This window comes from Aotus nancymaae, unplaced genomic scaffold (genome assembly GCF_030222135.1).
Source record: "Aotus nancymaae isolate 86718 unplaced genomic scaffold, 86718_ANA_hifiasm-v0.15.2.pri h1tg000131l, whole genome shotgun sequence".
Taxonomy (NCBI): Eukaryota; Metazoa; Chordata; class Mammalia; order Primates; family Aotidae; genus Aotus; species Aotus nancymaae.
This window is the reverse complement of record NW_026988546.1, coordinates 3093988-3108239: the sequence shown is the minus strand read 5'-3', so window position 1 is coordinate 3108239 and position 14252 is coordinate 3093988. Positions and strand designations below refer to the sequence as shown.

Sequence of the window (14252 nt, the reverse complement as noted above, 5' to 3'; positions counted from 1 at the left end):
ATTGGATCAGACTGTGAAGCAAGTTAACCCACAAGTGATTGTCAAAATCAATAGAACATTCAGCTAGCAATTAATAGAGGCTAATAGTTGGATTTGATACCAGTAGGGCCAGACCAGCCAGACACTTAAGAGACAGTCAAAGAGAGCCTGGCTAAATCCATTGTCATCCTAGGGGGAGAAGCTAGGGTGACTGTGCATGCCCATGGAAGGGGATCGGAGTATCTATATGTATACCCTGAGGAGCAACATCAGAGGCTATGTACTGCAAGGGAAATAGATATCATAGAAACAGTCTAGAGAAATAAATAAGAAAACAAACCAACCATAACAAGCCCCAAGATGGGGAGGATCAGTATTTAGAGGTGCTACAATATATTATTTAAAATTTCTAATTTTCAACAACAAAAAAATTTAACCTTCAAAAATCCAAGAAAATGCCGCCCAGCCATAGGAAAATAAAGCAAACAAAAGAAACTGCCTTTTAGAGCAGTTTATTATTTCTTTATTATTAGTTATTTGATGAGACATTGTTATTATGCCTTCTTTTACTTTTTCTTTCTTATTTTTTTAGTTGACAAATAATTGTGTATATTTATGGAGTACAGTGTGATGTTTTGGTCTATGTGTGTAGAAAGATTTGATGTATGTATGGTAGACAGGTTTAATTAAGCTAATTAACATATCAAATTATCAACTTATTTTTTAGGAATGATATTAAAATTTTATTCTTTTTGAAATTTTGAATTATACAGTAGATTATTATTAACTGTGGTCACCATGCAGTGTAATAAATCACCAAAACTTATTTCTCCAGTCAAACTAAAACTTTGAACTCTTTGATCAACATCTTCCCTTTTTCAATCCTTCCTCCTTTCACCATTCTACTCTCTGTTTCTATAAAGTCAGGTTATAAGTAAGATCATACCATATTTATAAGTAAGATTGTAAGTATTCCACTTATAAGTAAGATAATACAGTATTTGTCTTGCTGTGCCTGGCTTATTTCATTTAGCATGATGTCCCTAAATTCCATCCAGGTTGCCATGAATTACAGAATTTTTTTCTTTTTAAAGGCATATAGTAGGAGTCCCCAACCCCTGGGCCACAGACCTGTATGGGTCCATGGCCTGTTACCACAAACTGGTACCAGTCCCACCCGCACAGCAGGAGGAGGTGAACAGTAGGTGGGTTAGTGAGCATTACTGCCTGAGCTCTGCCTCCTGTCAGATTAGCAGTGGCATTAGGTTGTCATAGGAGTGTGTGCCATATTGTGAACTGCACATGTGAGGGATCTAGGTTGCACACTCCTTGTGAGAATCTAACTAATGCCTGATGATCTGAGGTAGAACAGTTTCATCCCAAAACCATCCCCACCCCCACTGCTGTCCATTGAAAAATTTTCTTCCATGAAACCAGTCCATGGTGACAAAAAGGTTGGAGCTCGTTGCTGTATAGTATTCTATTTTGTATATATACCACATTTTCTTTATCCATTCATCTATTTATGGCCTTACTTTACTTCCTTAAGTATGATTTCCTTTGTTTCTTTGAATATATTTAAAAGGGCTGCTTTGAGGTATTTGCTAAGTCTGACTATGTATGTTTGCTGTCCTAACAATTTCTTTAAAAGCTATAAAATTTAAAAGTAATAATTGTAATAATATATCATTGGACTTGTGACATATAGAGATGTAAATGTAAGCAGTAATATCACTAATGAGAGAAGGAGTAAATACAGCTATATAGAAATAACATTTCTGTGTTGAGCTGGAAATAATTCAACAGTAATAGTTGCAGACATCAGTACCTCACTTTCAATAATGAAGAGAGCAGGTAGGCAGAACATCAACAAGGAAATACAGGATTTCAACCACACTGAAACCAAATTTTCATTAACATAAACATATAAAACACTCTTCCAACAACAGTAGAATACATAGTCTTCTCAACATGGAAGATCCTCCAGAACTGATCATACATTAGGCCATAAAACAAGCCTTAATAGATTTAAAAGGATTGAACTTATGCAAAGTATGTTCTCCCACCACAATGGAATTGTTAGGGATTGATAAAAGAAGGAAATTTTGTAAATTTACAAGTATATAAAAATTGAGCAGCACATTCCAAAACAGTGGTGAGTCAAAGAAGAAATCACAAAGGAAAAAAAGAAAATACTCTGAGATTAGCGAAAATGAATATGTATTGTGTCAAAACGTACAGGATGCAGTTAAAGCAGTACTTAGAGGGAAATTTATAGCTATAAATGCCTATCTATATTTAAAAAAAAAGAAGAAAGATCTTAAGTCACTTACCTAGCCTTCCACTTAGAACACTGGAAAAAGGGAACAAACTAAACCCACAGTAAGAAGAATGAAAATAATAATCAATATTAGAACAAAAACTAAGTCAAGAGAGAACAATTGAGAATCAAAGAAGTCACAAGCTTGTTCTTTCAGAATATCAACAAAATTGACAAATCTTTAGCAAAGTGACAGAGTCAATTTACTAAAATCAGGAATAAGAGAAGGGACATCACTACTAACGTAATAAAAAAGTGTCATAGGGGAATATTATGAACAATTGAATGCCAAAATTTAAATGCTTAGATGAAATCAACAAATTTCCAGAAAAACACAGACTATTAAAACTGACTGAAATAAAAGTAGAAAATCTGAGTAAACCTACAACCTGAAGAGGTCAAAATAGAAAATTTTAAATTTCCATAAAGTAATATCGAGGCCCAGATGGCTTCAGTTGTGAATTCTTCGAAATGATTCAAGATGCATTTATCCAAAAATTTTGCAAACTTCCAAAAGTAGCAGAGAACATTTCCCAATGCATTCTATGAAACCATTATTGCCGTGAGGCCAAAGCCAGACAAAGACCTCACAGGAAAATAAAACTGCAGACCAGTATCTCTTATGAATACAGATGAAAAATTCTCAAGAAAATACTATAAACTGATTCCAACAACACATAAAATGAAATTTACACCCTCAAGTAGGGTTTATTCCATGAATGCTGGGTTAGTTTAACACCTGAAAATCAATTAATATATCATCATATCAATAGAATCAAGAATGAAAACCACACGGCCTTCTCAATGGATGCAGAAAAAGCATTTGGCAAAATCCAACATTCTTGCCTTTATAAAAACACTCTATAAACTATAAATAGAAAGAAACTTTCTTGACCTTAAAGGGCATCTATGAAAACTGCACAGCAAGCCCTGTACTCAGTGGTGGTAGAATGCTTTTGCCCTAAGATCAGTATCAAGACAAGAATGCCAGCCTTGCCTCTTCTATTCAACATTGTAGCAGAGGTTCTAGGCAGGGCAATTAGGCAAGAAAAAGAAATAAAAGGCATCCAGAATGGAAAATAAGTAAAACTATCTGTTTGCAGGTGACATGATCTGAAATACAGAAAATCCTAAGAATCAATGAAAAAACTACTAGAACTAACAAATGAGCATCAGGGTTGTAGGATACAAGATCAATATCCAATTATTGTATTTTTTATTTCTATACAATAACAATGAACAATCTGAAAATGAAAATAAGAAAACAATTCTATCAAATGGAATTGCATCAAAAAGGGTAGCATTAAAAAAGAACAAATACAGCCGGGCGCTGTGGCTCCCTGTAAACCCAACACTTTGGGAGGCCAAGGCGGGCAGATCACAAGGTCAGGAGATGGAGACCATTGTGGCCAACATGGTGAAACCCTGTCTGTACTAAAAATACAAAAATTAGCTGGGCATGGTGGTGCATGCCTGTAATCCCAGCTACTCAGGAAGGTGAGGCAGGAGAATTGCTTGAACCAGGGAGTCGGAGGTTGCAGTGAGCTGAGATCACTCCACTGCACTCCAGCCTGGTGACAGAATAAGACTCTGTCTCCAAGGAAAAAAAAAAAAGGGACAAATACTTAGGAATTAATTTAACAAAAGAAGTTACAAAACTACAGAACATTATCAACAGAGATTAAAGGAGACCTAAATAAATGGAAATGCATCCCATGTTCATGGGTCAGAACACTTATCGTCGTTAAGATGGCATTGCTCCCAAAAGTGATCCATACGTTTAAGGCAGTGCTTTATCAGAATCCCAGGTGTCTTCTTTGTATAAAATGTCAAACTGATCTAAAACTCATATGGAAATGCAAGTGACCCAAAATTGCCAAAATCTTGAAAAAGAAAAACTTGAGAGAATCACACTTCTTGATTTCAAAGCTGCCTGCAAAACTAAAGTAATCAAGACAGCGTGATGCTAGCATAAGGAAAGACATAGAGGTTGATGGAACAGAATTCAGAGTCCAGAAATGGTTTATAAATTTGTACCCAAATGATTTTTCAAAATACAGGTGCTAGGACAATTCAATGAGGAAAGAATAGTATTTTTAGAAAATGGTGTTGGTACCACCTAACATCTACATGGAAAAGAATGAAGTTGGATCACATGCAAAGATTAACTAAAAATGAATTACAGGGCTTTAAGTAAGAGCAAAAACTGTATTAAGAAGAAAACATAGAAGTAAATCTTTGTAACCTTGGGTTAGGCAGCACTTTCTTAAATACACATCAAAAACACAAGCAAAAAAAGAGTAAATTAAGTGGACTTGATTTAAAAAAAAAAAACTTGTGTGCTGCAGATGATATCAAAAAAGTGACAAGATGATGCACAAGATGTGAGAAAACATTTGCTAACCATATATCTGATAAGAGATTGATATTCAAAATACATAGTGGTAGTTCATGCCTATAATCCTGGCATTTTGGGAGGCTGAGACAAGAGGATCGCTTGAGCCCAGGAGTTCAAGACCAGCCTGGGCAACATGGCAAAAGCCCATCTCTACAAAAAATACAAAAATTAGCTAGGTGTGGTGGTACACGTCTGTATTCCCAGATACTTGAGAGGCTGAGGTGGGAAGTTTGCTTCAGTGAGCCATGTTCATGCCACTGCACTCCAGCCTGGGTGACAGAATGAAACCTTGTCTCAAACAATAACCTAACTAAAAAACTTGGCAAAGGATATTAATAGACATTTCTCCACATAAGACACATAAATGCCCAACAAACACATGAAAAGATGCTGAACATCATTAATAGAAAAATGCAAATCAAAATCATACTATTTCACAATGACTAGGATGGCTATAGTCACAGAGAAGATAAAAAATGTTGACAAAAATGTGGAAAAAGTGAAACCCTCATATATTGCTGGTGGAAATGTAAAATAGGCAACTGTGGAAATCATTTTGGCAGTTCCTCAAAATGTTAAAAATTAGATTACCATACAGCTCATAAATGTCACTGCTGTGTGTTCAAGAGTAATGGAAAACATGTCCATGCAAAAACTTGTATACAAATCTTTATGGAAGTATTATTTATAGTAGTCCCAAAGTATAATAAGTCAAATATGTTTAACTCATGAATAGATCTGTGGTTTATCTATGCAATGGAATGTTATTAGGCAATACAAGTAATTAAATTTTGCTACCTGCTAAAACATTGATAATTCTTAAAAACGTTATGCTAATAAAGGAATCCAGTCACAAATGACCACATACACATTGTTTGTTTCTGTGTATATGAAATATCCAGAATGAGACAAATAGTGGAAAATAGTTTAGGGGTTGCCTAGGGCCACAGAGGGTTCTGTGTTGTTTTTTTGTTTTGTTTTTGTTTTTGTTTTTTTTGAGATATGGTCTCCTCCAGTAGCCCAGGCTGGAATGCAGTGGTGCCATCTTGGCTCACTGTAGCCTCGACCTCCTGGGCTCAGGTGATTTCCCACCTCAGCCTCCTGAATAGTTGGGACTACAGTCCTATGTCACCATGCCTGACTAAGTTTTTGTATTTTTTGTAGTGATGGGGTTTAACCATGTTGCCCAGACTGGTCTCGAACTCCTGAACTGAAGCAATCTGCCTACCTTGGCCTCCCAGAGTGCTGGGATTACAGGTGTTAGCCACCATGCTTGACCTTGAGTTTCTTTTTGAGATGATGAAAAAGTTCTAACATTAGATTGTTGTAATGATTGTACAACTGTGTTAATATGCTAAAAATAATTGATGCAATGTGAATTACATTTCAAAAAAGCTATTGACAAAAAAATCATAATTCATTTTCTACTTCTGCCAGCAAAGTATATGAGATTGCCATTGCCCAATGTAATGTTCATTAATACAAATTAACATATTTTTCCACTAGATAGATTAGAACAGTGTCTTTGGTAGAGTTTTTCTGGTTCAGCTGAAAGAGATTTTGCTCCCAGTGTGCATTTAATAATGGCCTTTTTAATGGTCATGACTAGAGTAGGGAATGCTGGTGACATCGATTGGGCAGAGGCCAGGAATACTGCTAAGCATCCTGTAATGCGTAGTGCTTCCCCCACTCCAAGTAATGATCCAACCCAAAACATCAGTAATGTCAAGGTAAAAAAAAACCCTGAGCCAGGCTCAGTTGCTCACGCCTGTAATCACAGCACTTTGGGAGGCTGAGATGGGTGGATCTCGAGATCAGGAATTCCAGACTATCCTGGCTAACACAGTGAAACCCGTCTACTAAAAATATAAAAATTAGGTGGGTGTGGTGGTGCATGCCTGTAATCCCAGCTACTCAGGAGGCTGAGGCAGAATTGCTTGAAACCAGGAGGTGGGGGTTACAGTGAGCCAAGACCACGCCACTGCACTCCAGCCTAGGCAACAGGGCAAGACTCCATCTCTGGGCAGGGGGTGGGGGGAGGTGAACCCCGAACTAGTAATGGAATCTTGTTTTAATTTATTTTATTACTATTAAGGGTAAATTTTCCCCATACATTTACAATTTACTTTCTTCTTTAGTAAATTTTCTGATCATTATCATTTAGCTCATATTTCTCATCAGTTCATATGAGTTCTTTATGTTGGTAGAGATATAAACAATTAACCTTATTTACTAAGTTTATTTGTCTTCAAGCTGTTTCCTTTCAAATTTTGGTTAAGTTCATATTGACTATCAAAATGTGGTTTGTTTTTTTTTTAATGTGACCATAGTTTTTTTTGCATTGTGTCTAGCTTACAAAATTATTTCCCTGCCTGCCTATCTCCCTTCCCTGTAATTTCACTTTTATTTCTTCTTACTGGAATTTAAAGTTTACCTTTTCACATTTAACTTTTTAAATGCATATAGGATTTATTATGTACATTACAAGATAAGGAATTTTTTTTTTTGACTAGTGATTGTTCTTCCTCCTTTTGAAAAAACATTTGTGTCACCAAGCATATTTTGAGGCTCAAGATAACTTTCTTTTTTTTTTTTTTTTTGAGATGAAATCTCACTCTGTCACCCAGGCTGAAATGCAGTGGCACGATCTCAGCCCACTGCAACCTCTGCCTCCCTGGCTCAAGCAATTCTCCTGTGTCAGCCTCCTGAGTAGCTGGCACTATCAAGATAACTTTCAAAAAAGGAAGCTTTCCACAAGTTTATACAAGAGAAGGAATGTACAATTACTCCTTATATTCCTTAATTATGGAGTCCAATGACATTCTATAAGCATGTAGCTCACCCGACTCAGGACAAAGCAGTACTCACAGATATCATCCTGTCAGTCTTGCAGGAGTATATAAAGAAATGTCAAAGCTGGTAGTAGAAACTGGTTGCAGTTTGAAATTAATAAGCCTTTTCTTAAGGAATTTTCTGATGTGATCAGAGAGATGGAGAAAGTGATACTATACATACATGTGTGGTGTGTTTATTTGGTGAGAAGGAGGGACACAATTTCAAATCACATTAAAAGTATTTGCCAGTTTATAACAGATTATTAAAATTTTGTGAGTCCCTGATAATATAATAGTTAAGTAAATTAATGGGAACAAGTGTAGATATCTTTTCATTATTGTACAGATGGAGAATGAGTTAGATTCTGCTCGTTCTGAAATTGAACTCCTGAGGAGTCAGATGACAAATGAGAGAATCTCCATGCAGAATCTAGAAGATTTGCTGGTGGCCAATCGAGACAAAGAATATCAGTCTCAGATAGCACTTCAAGAAAAAGAATCTGAAATTCAGCTTGTTAAGGAACACCTTTGTTTGGCAGAAAATAAAATGTGAGTTGTTTAGCAATTTAAAGTCATACATCTTAAATTTCTGGTCTTTATAGATTAGTAGAATTTTAAAACTAGAATTTAGAGAATTTGCCTCCCATACGCCATTAATTAAACAGAGGATCAGAAATATTATGATTTGCCTAAGAGATAGTGCTTTTGCTATTATATTTTTCTTATCTAAATTTAAGTTTAATGATCTCTATTCTTTCCAACAGAGTTTTGAGTATAATAGAATATCTGATCTAAAATATTGCCTTTAGGAAATATAACAAAATGAAAAAAAAAATAAGCAGTTTGAAACTAGAAGAATTTTCATATTTAGACCAAGATATTGCAACCTAATGTTTGCATTTGCCATGTCATATTTTCTTTTGTACCTATAATGTGTACTGGGTACCCAGAAGAACAACTGCATTCACAAAATACAGAAGAGTTCCCAGGACATTGATTTTGGCTTCTTCTTCTTTTTTTTTTTTTTTTTTTTTTTTTTTGGATCTCTAGCACTCCTAGCACCTTATTAGAAGACCTTTGGCTGGAGAATTGGGTCGAAATGCCTGCCTGTATAGTGATTTTTTTTCTACTAAACTTGGTCACCTCTCACAAAAACTGATAGGGGACACTTAACCTCTGTCCTTACCTATCCCATCTATAACACTTTCCATCCACCCTCCACTTTGTCATCGCATAAGAGCTCAGGAAATGGGGAAGGATAAGAAGTATGGTCTCTACAGTCAGCCATTCCTAGGAACCCCTGACTAGGCAAGGGCTTCAGAGCCAGGGCCAATTTCCTCTTTTTCAGGTTATGTTGGGTGACTGAGTCATTCTCTTCCATTACGATAGCTAGACTATTATGATTTCTTCAACTGGTTTTGCAGGATTACTTTCTCAAGGTGGTAGGTGGAAATCTACCTTAGTGAAATATGCCAAAACTTCCACCCTAAGAGCTATGCTGTGTTTTAGACTGACTGGTAAATACTAACATGTAGAATTAGCATGAGAAATGTTTATGTTATTAGTCTCTAAAGTTTAGATTTCAGCAGTCTATGATACTATCCTGAAAGCAAGCGAAGAGGACAGTATGTTCTGTGTGAATAACATTCATCATTGTTTATCTTTCTTATGATATTGTGCCTTATCAAAGGGTTTTTGAGCCATTCTTTAACCTTAAGGAAGATCCTATTAAATTAAATATTGTGTATATCATATTTTATTATAAGGCACTTGGTTGAATAGATACATATATAAAACAGACCATATTAATCATGGAGCTAGTGAATTCCAGTGTTAATTATTTGATCATACTACTACTTTATATAATACCTCTAAGTACTTACATAAAAAGCTATTTATAGTAAATAGTATAGATAGATGATATATAATGTGATCCCACAGGGAAACTCAAACAGAAGGTTTAATTGAATGAGACTGGGATTGCTTAGGCTTTTCAAGTAGTCTACTTTGCATACTTAACATGTCTCTAACATTGGCATATTTTAGATGCACTAATAAATCTAGCTATGAAAATCACATTGTGATTTGGATCCAGCTGAGAAACCACTGTAAATATGGTTTCATGTACCCCAGGAATCATAGCCATATTTTAAGTTTAGTCAACTGTAACTCTTGCCTTCTTTTAAATAGGGCCATCCAGAGTAGAGATGTGGCCCAGTTCAGAAATGTTGTCACACAATTGGAAGCTGATTTAGACATTACCAAAAGACAACTAGGAAGAGAGCGCTTTGAAAGGTAAATTTATCTTGATACAAGCTCAAAAGCAATGCTTTTCAGCATGGAAAGCATTATTTCTTAGGTTTTAGTTTTTTTGTGATGTTAGATTTTAAAGTATAAATCAAGCTACAGTTTTATGATACTTTTAATAATTTTGCTGGATATAAAATTTTAAAGCATCACTCTTTTGCTTTAGGGAGAGGGCTGTGCAAGAACTTCTCCGCCAGAATTACTCAAGTAATGCTTATCATATGAGTTCTACAGTGAAGCCAAATACAAAGTGTCATTCACCAGAACATGCTCACCATCGATCTCCTGACCGAGGCCTAGATCGATCATTAGAAGAGTGAGTCAGCAAATCACACTGCCACGTATGCACCTATGCAACAATCTTGCATGTTTTTCACATGTACCCCAAAACCTAAAATGCAATAAAAAGAAGGAAAAAAAAAGAAGAGTGAGTCTGTTTAAGGATCCATTCTCTTGAGACCAAATAGCAATATCTAGTATAGTGAATATTTGGGGTAATAAGAAAACTCAATAGTCTATCTTCAATAGTGATATTTAAACATGATTACCAAGATACAGTGATATAAAAATAAAGGATTTTGGTAATTAAATTAGAATTATATATTATACTAAAGAAAAAGGTCTAATATTTTATCTGTTTGCATAAATTATATATTTTTTATTTCCAGAGTTTTGGGGGAACAGGTGGTTTTTTGTTGCACAGATGAGTCTTTTAGTGGTAATTTCTGAGATTTTGATGCATTCAATACCCAAGCAGTGTGCACTGTACCCAATGTGTACTCCTTTATTCCTTACCCTTCTCCCACTGGGGAAGGAACTTTGGAATCCTTCCCCCTGAATCCCCTGAGTTCATTGTATCATTCTTAGGCCTTTCATCCTCATACCTTAGCTTTCACTTAACATGAAGAACATGTGATATTTGGTTTTCCATTCCTGAGTTACTCCCCTTAGAATAATGGTCTCCAGCTCCATCCAGCTTGCTATGAATGGCATCATTTTATACCTTTTTGTGGCTGAGTAGTATTCCCTGGTATATTTATACTACATTTTCTTTATCCACTTGTTGGTCGATGGGCATTTAGGCTGGTTCTATGTTTTTGCAAATGCAACTTGTGCTGCTACAAACACGTGTGCAAATATCTTTTTCATATAATGACTTCTTTTCCTCTGAGTAAATACCCAGTAGTTGGATTGCTGGGTCAAATGGTAGTTATACTTTTAGTTCTAAAAGGAATCTCTGTACTGTTTTCCTTAGTGGTTGTACTAGTTTACATTTCCACCAGCAGTATAAAAGAAAACATTCCCTTTCACCACATCCATACCAACACCTATGATTTTTTAATTTTTTAATTATGGCCATTCTTGCAGGAGTAAGGTAGGTATCCCATTGTGGTATTAATTTGCATTTCTCTGATAATTAGTGATGTTGAGCATTTTTTCATTGGCCATTTGTGTATATTCTTTTGAGAATTGTTTATTCATGTCCTTAGCCCACTTTTTGATGGGATTATGTTTTTTCCTTGCTGATTTCTTTGACGTCCTTGTAGATTCTGGATATTAGTCTATTGGTGGATGCATGCTTGGGAAGATTTTCTCCCACTCTGGTGGGTTGTCTGTTTACTCTGCTGATTATTTCTTTTGCTGTGCAGAAGCTTTTAAGTTTAACTAAGTCCCATCATAAATAGATAATATATGTAATATAAATAATTAGTTTTTGTTTCATTTGCTTTTGGATTCTTGGTTATGAAGTCTTTGCCTAAGCTAGTGTCTAGAAGAGCTTTACCAAGTTATCTTCTAGAATTTTTTACAGTTTCAGGTGTTAGATTTCTAAGTTTTTGATGATGAGGTGAGAGATGAAGATCCAGTTTCATTCTTCTACATGTGACTTGCCAATTATCCCAGCACTATTTGTTGAATAAGGTATCCTTTCCCCACTTTAGTGTTTGTTTACTTTGTCGAAGATAAGTTGGCTGTGATTATTTGGCTTTATTTCTGGGTTATCTATTCTGTTCCATTAGTCTATATGCCTATTTTTATTGAGTACCATGCTGTTTTGATAACTATAGTTTTGTAGCATAGTTTGAAGTCAGGTAATGTGATGCCTCCAGATTTGTTCTTTTATTATTATTATTATACTTTAAGTTCTGGGGTACATGTGCAGTATGTGCAAGTTTGTTACATAAGTATACATGTGCCGTGGTGGTTTGCTGCACCCATCAACCCATCATCTACATTTGGTATTTCTCCTAATTCTATCCCTCCCCTATCTCTCCACCCACCAACAGGCCGTGGTGTGTGATGTTCCCCTCCCTGTGTCCATGTATTCTCATTGTTCAGCTCCCACTTATGAGTGAGAACATGTGGTGTTTGGTTTTCTGTTCTTGTGTTAGTTTGCTAAGAATTATAGTTTCCAGCTTCATCCATGTCCCTGCAAAGGACATGAACTCATCTTTTTTATGGCTGCATAGTATTCCATGGTGTATATGTGCCACATTTTTTTTTTATACAGTCTATTGATGGGCATTTGGGTTGGTTCCAAATCTTTGCTATTGTGAAGAGTGCCACAATAAACATATGTGTGCATGCGTCTTTATATTAGAATGATTTATAATCCTTTGGATATTTACCCAGTAATGGGATTGCTGGGTCAAATGTATTTCTAGTTCTAGATCCTTGAGGAATCACCACAATGTCTTCCATAATGGTTGACCTAATTTACACTCCCACTCACAGTGTAAAAGCATTCCTATTTCTCCACATCCTCTCTAGCATCTGTTGTTTCCTGATTTTTTTTAATGATCACCATTCTAACTGGCATGAGATGGTATCTTATTCTGGTTTTGATTTGCATTTCTCTAATGACCACCGATGATGTCTTCTTTTGAGAAGTGTATGTTAATATCCTTCACCCACTTGCTTACACAAAGTGTAAGGAAAGGATCTAGTTTTAGCTTTCTGCATATGGCTAGTGAGTTTTCCCAACACCATTTGTTAAATAAGGTATCTTTTCTCCATTTCTTGTTTTTGTCAGGTTTGTCAAAGATCAGATGGTTGTAGATGTGTGGTATTATTTCTGAGGGCTCTGTTCTGTTCCTTTGGTCTATATATCTGTTTTGGTTTTGGTTACTGTAGTCTTGTAGTATAGTTTGTAGTCAGGTAGCATGATACCTTCAGTTTTGTTCTTTTTGCTTAGGATTATCTTGGCTATGTGAGCTCTTTTTCATTCCATATGAAATTTGAAGTCATTTTTTCCAGTTCTGTGAAGAAAGTCAGTGGTAGCTTGATGGGGATAGCATTTAATCTATAAATTACTTTAAGCCATATGGCCATTATCACAATATTGATTCATTCTATGAGCATGGAATGTTTTTCCATTTGTTTGTATCTTCTCTTATTTCCTTGAGCAGTAATTTGTGGTTCTTGAAGAGGTCCTTCAGATTCCTTGTAAGTTGTATTCCTAGGCATTTTATTCTCTTTGCAGCAATTTTGAATGATAGTTCACTCATGATTTGGCTCTCTGTTTGCCTGTTATTGGTGTATAGGAATGATTGTGATTTTTGCACATTGATTTTATATCCCGAGACTTTGCTAAAGTTGCTTATCAGCTTAAGGAGATTTGGGGCTGAGTTGATGGGATTTTCTAAATACACAATCATGTCATCTGCAAACAAAGGCAATTTGACTTCCTCTTTTCCTAATCGAATACCCTTTATTTCTTTCTCTTGCCTGATTGCCCTGGCCAGAACTTCTAATACTGTGTGGAATAGGATTGGTGAGAGAGGGCATCCTTGTCTTGTGCCAGTTTTCAAAAGGAATGCTTCCAGTCTTTGCCCATTCAGTCAAATATTGGCTGTGGGTTTGTCATAGATAGCTCTTATTATTTTGAGATACGTTCCATCAATAACTAGTTTATTGAGAGTTTTTAGCATGAAAGACTGTTGAATTTTGTCAAAAGCCTTCTCTGCATCTATTGAGATAATCATGTGTTTTTTGTCATTGGTTTTGTTTATGTGATGGATTACGTTTATAGATTTGTGTAGCTTGAACCAGCCTTGCATCCCAGGGATGAAGCTGACTTGATCTTGGTGGACAAGCCTTTTGATGTGCTGCTGGATTCGGTTTGCCAGTATTTTATTGAGGCTTTTCACATCGATGTTCATCAGGGATATTGGCCTAAAATTTTCTTTTTGTCGTGTCTCTGCCCAGTTTTGGTATCAGGATAATGCTGGCCTTGTAAAATGAGTTAGGGAAGATTGCCTCTTTTTGTATTGTTTGGAATAGTTTCAGAAGGAATGGTACCAGCTCCCCTTTTTACCTCTGGTAGAATTCGGCTGTGAATCCGTCCAGTCCTGGACTTTTTTTGGCTGATAGGCTATCAATTGCTGCCTCAATTTCAGAACTTGTTATTGGTCTA

At 35.9% G+C, this 14252-nt stretch overlaps 1 protein-coding gene across 10 annotated transcripts in view; it reads left to right on the top strand.

The window, feature by feature from the left end:
- The window catches only part of TSGA10 (testis specific 10), a 204421-nt gene that overhangs the window by 169987 nt on the left and 20182 nt on the right, over positions 1-14252 (top strand). For 7 of the 10 annotated variants that reach the window (XM_064371406.1, XM_064371407.1, XM_064371404.1 and 4 more), the window contains 3 exons: positions 7878-8080; positions 9722-9826; positions 10005-10154. The exons of 2 other annotated variants lie outside the window; for them this stretch is intronic. In XM_064371406.1, coding sequence (XP_064227476.1) covers positions 7878-8080; positions 9722-9826; positions 10005-10154 — 458 coding nt within the window. Of the gene's footprint in view, positions 1-7877; positions 8081-9721; positions 9827-10004; positions 10155-14252 lie in introns of those variants that run through there. One more of the 10 variants, XM_064371412.1, reaches the window with a different exon arrangement.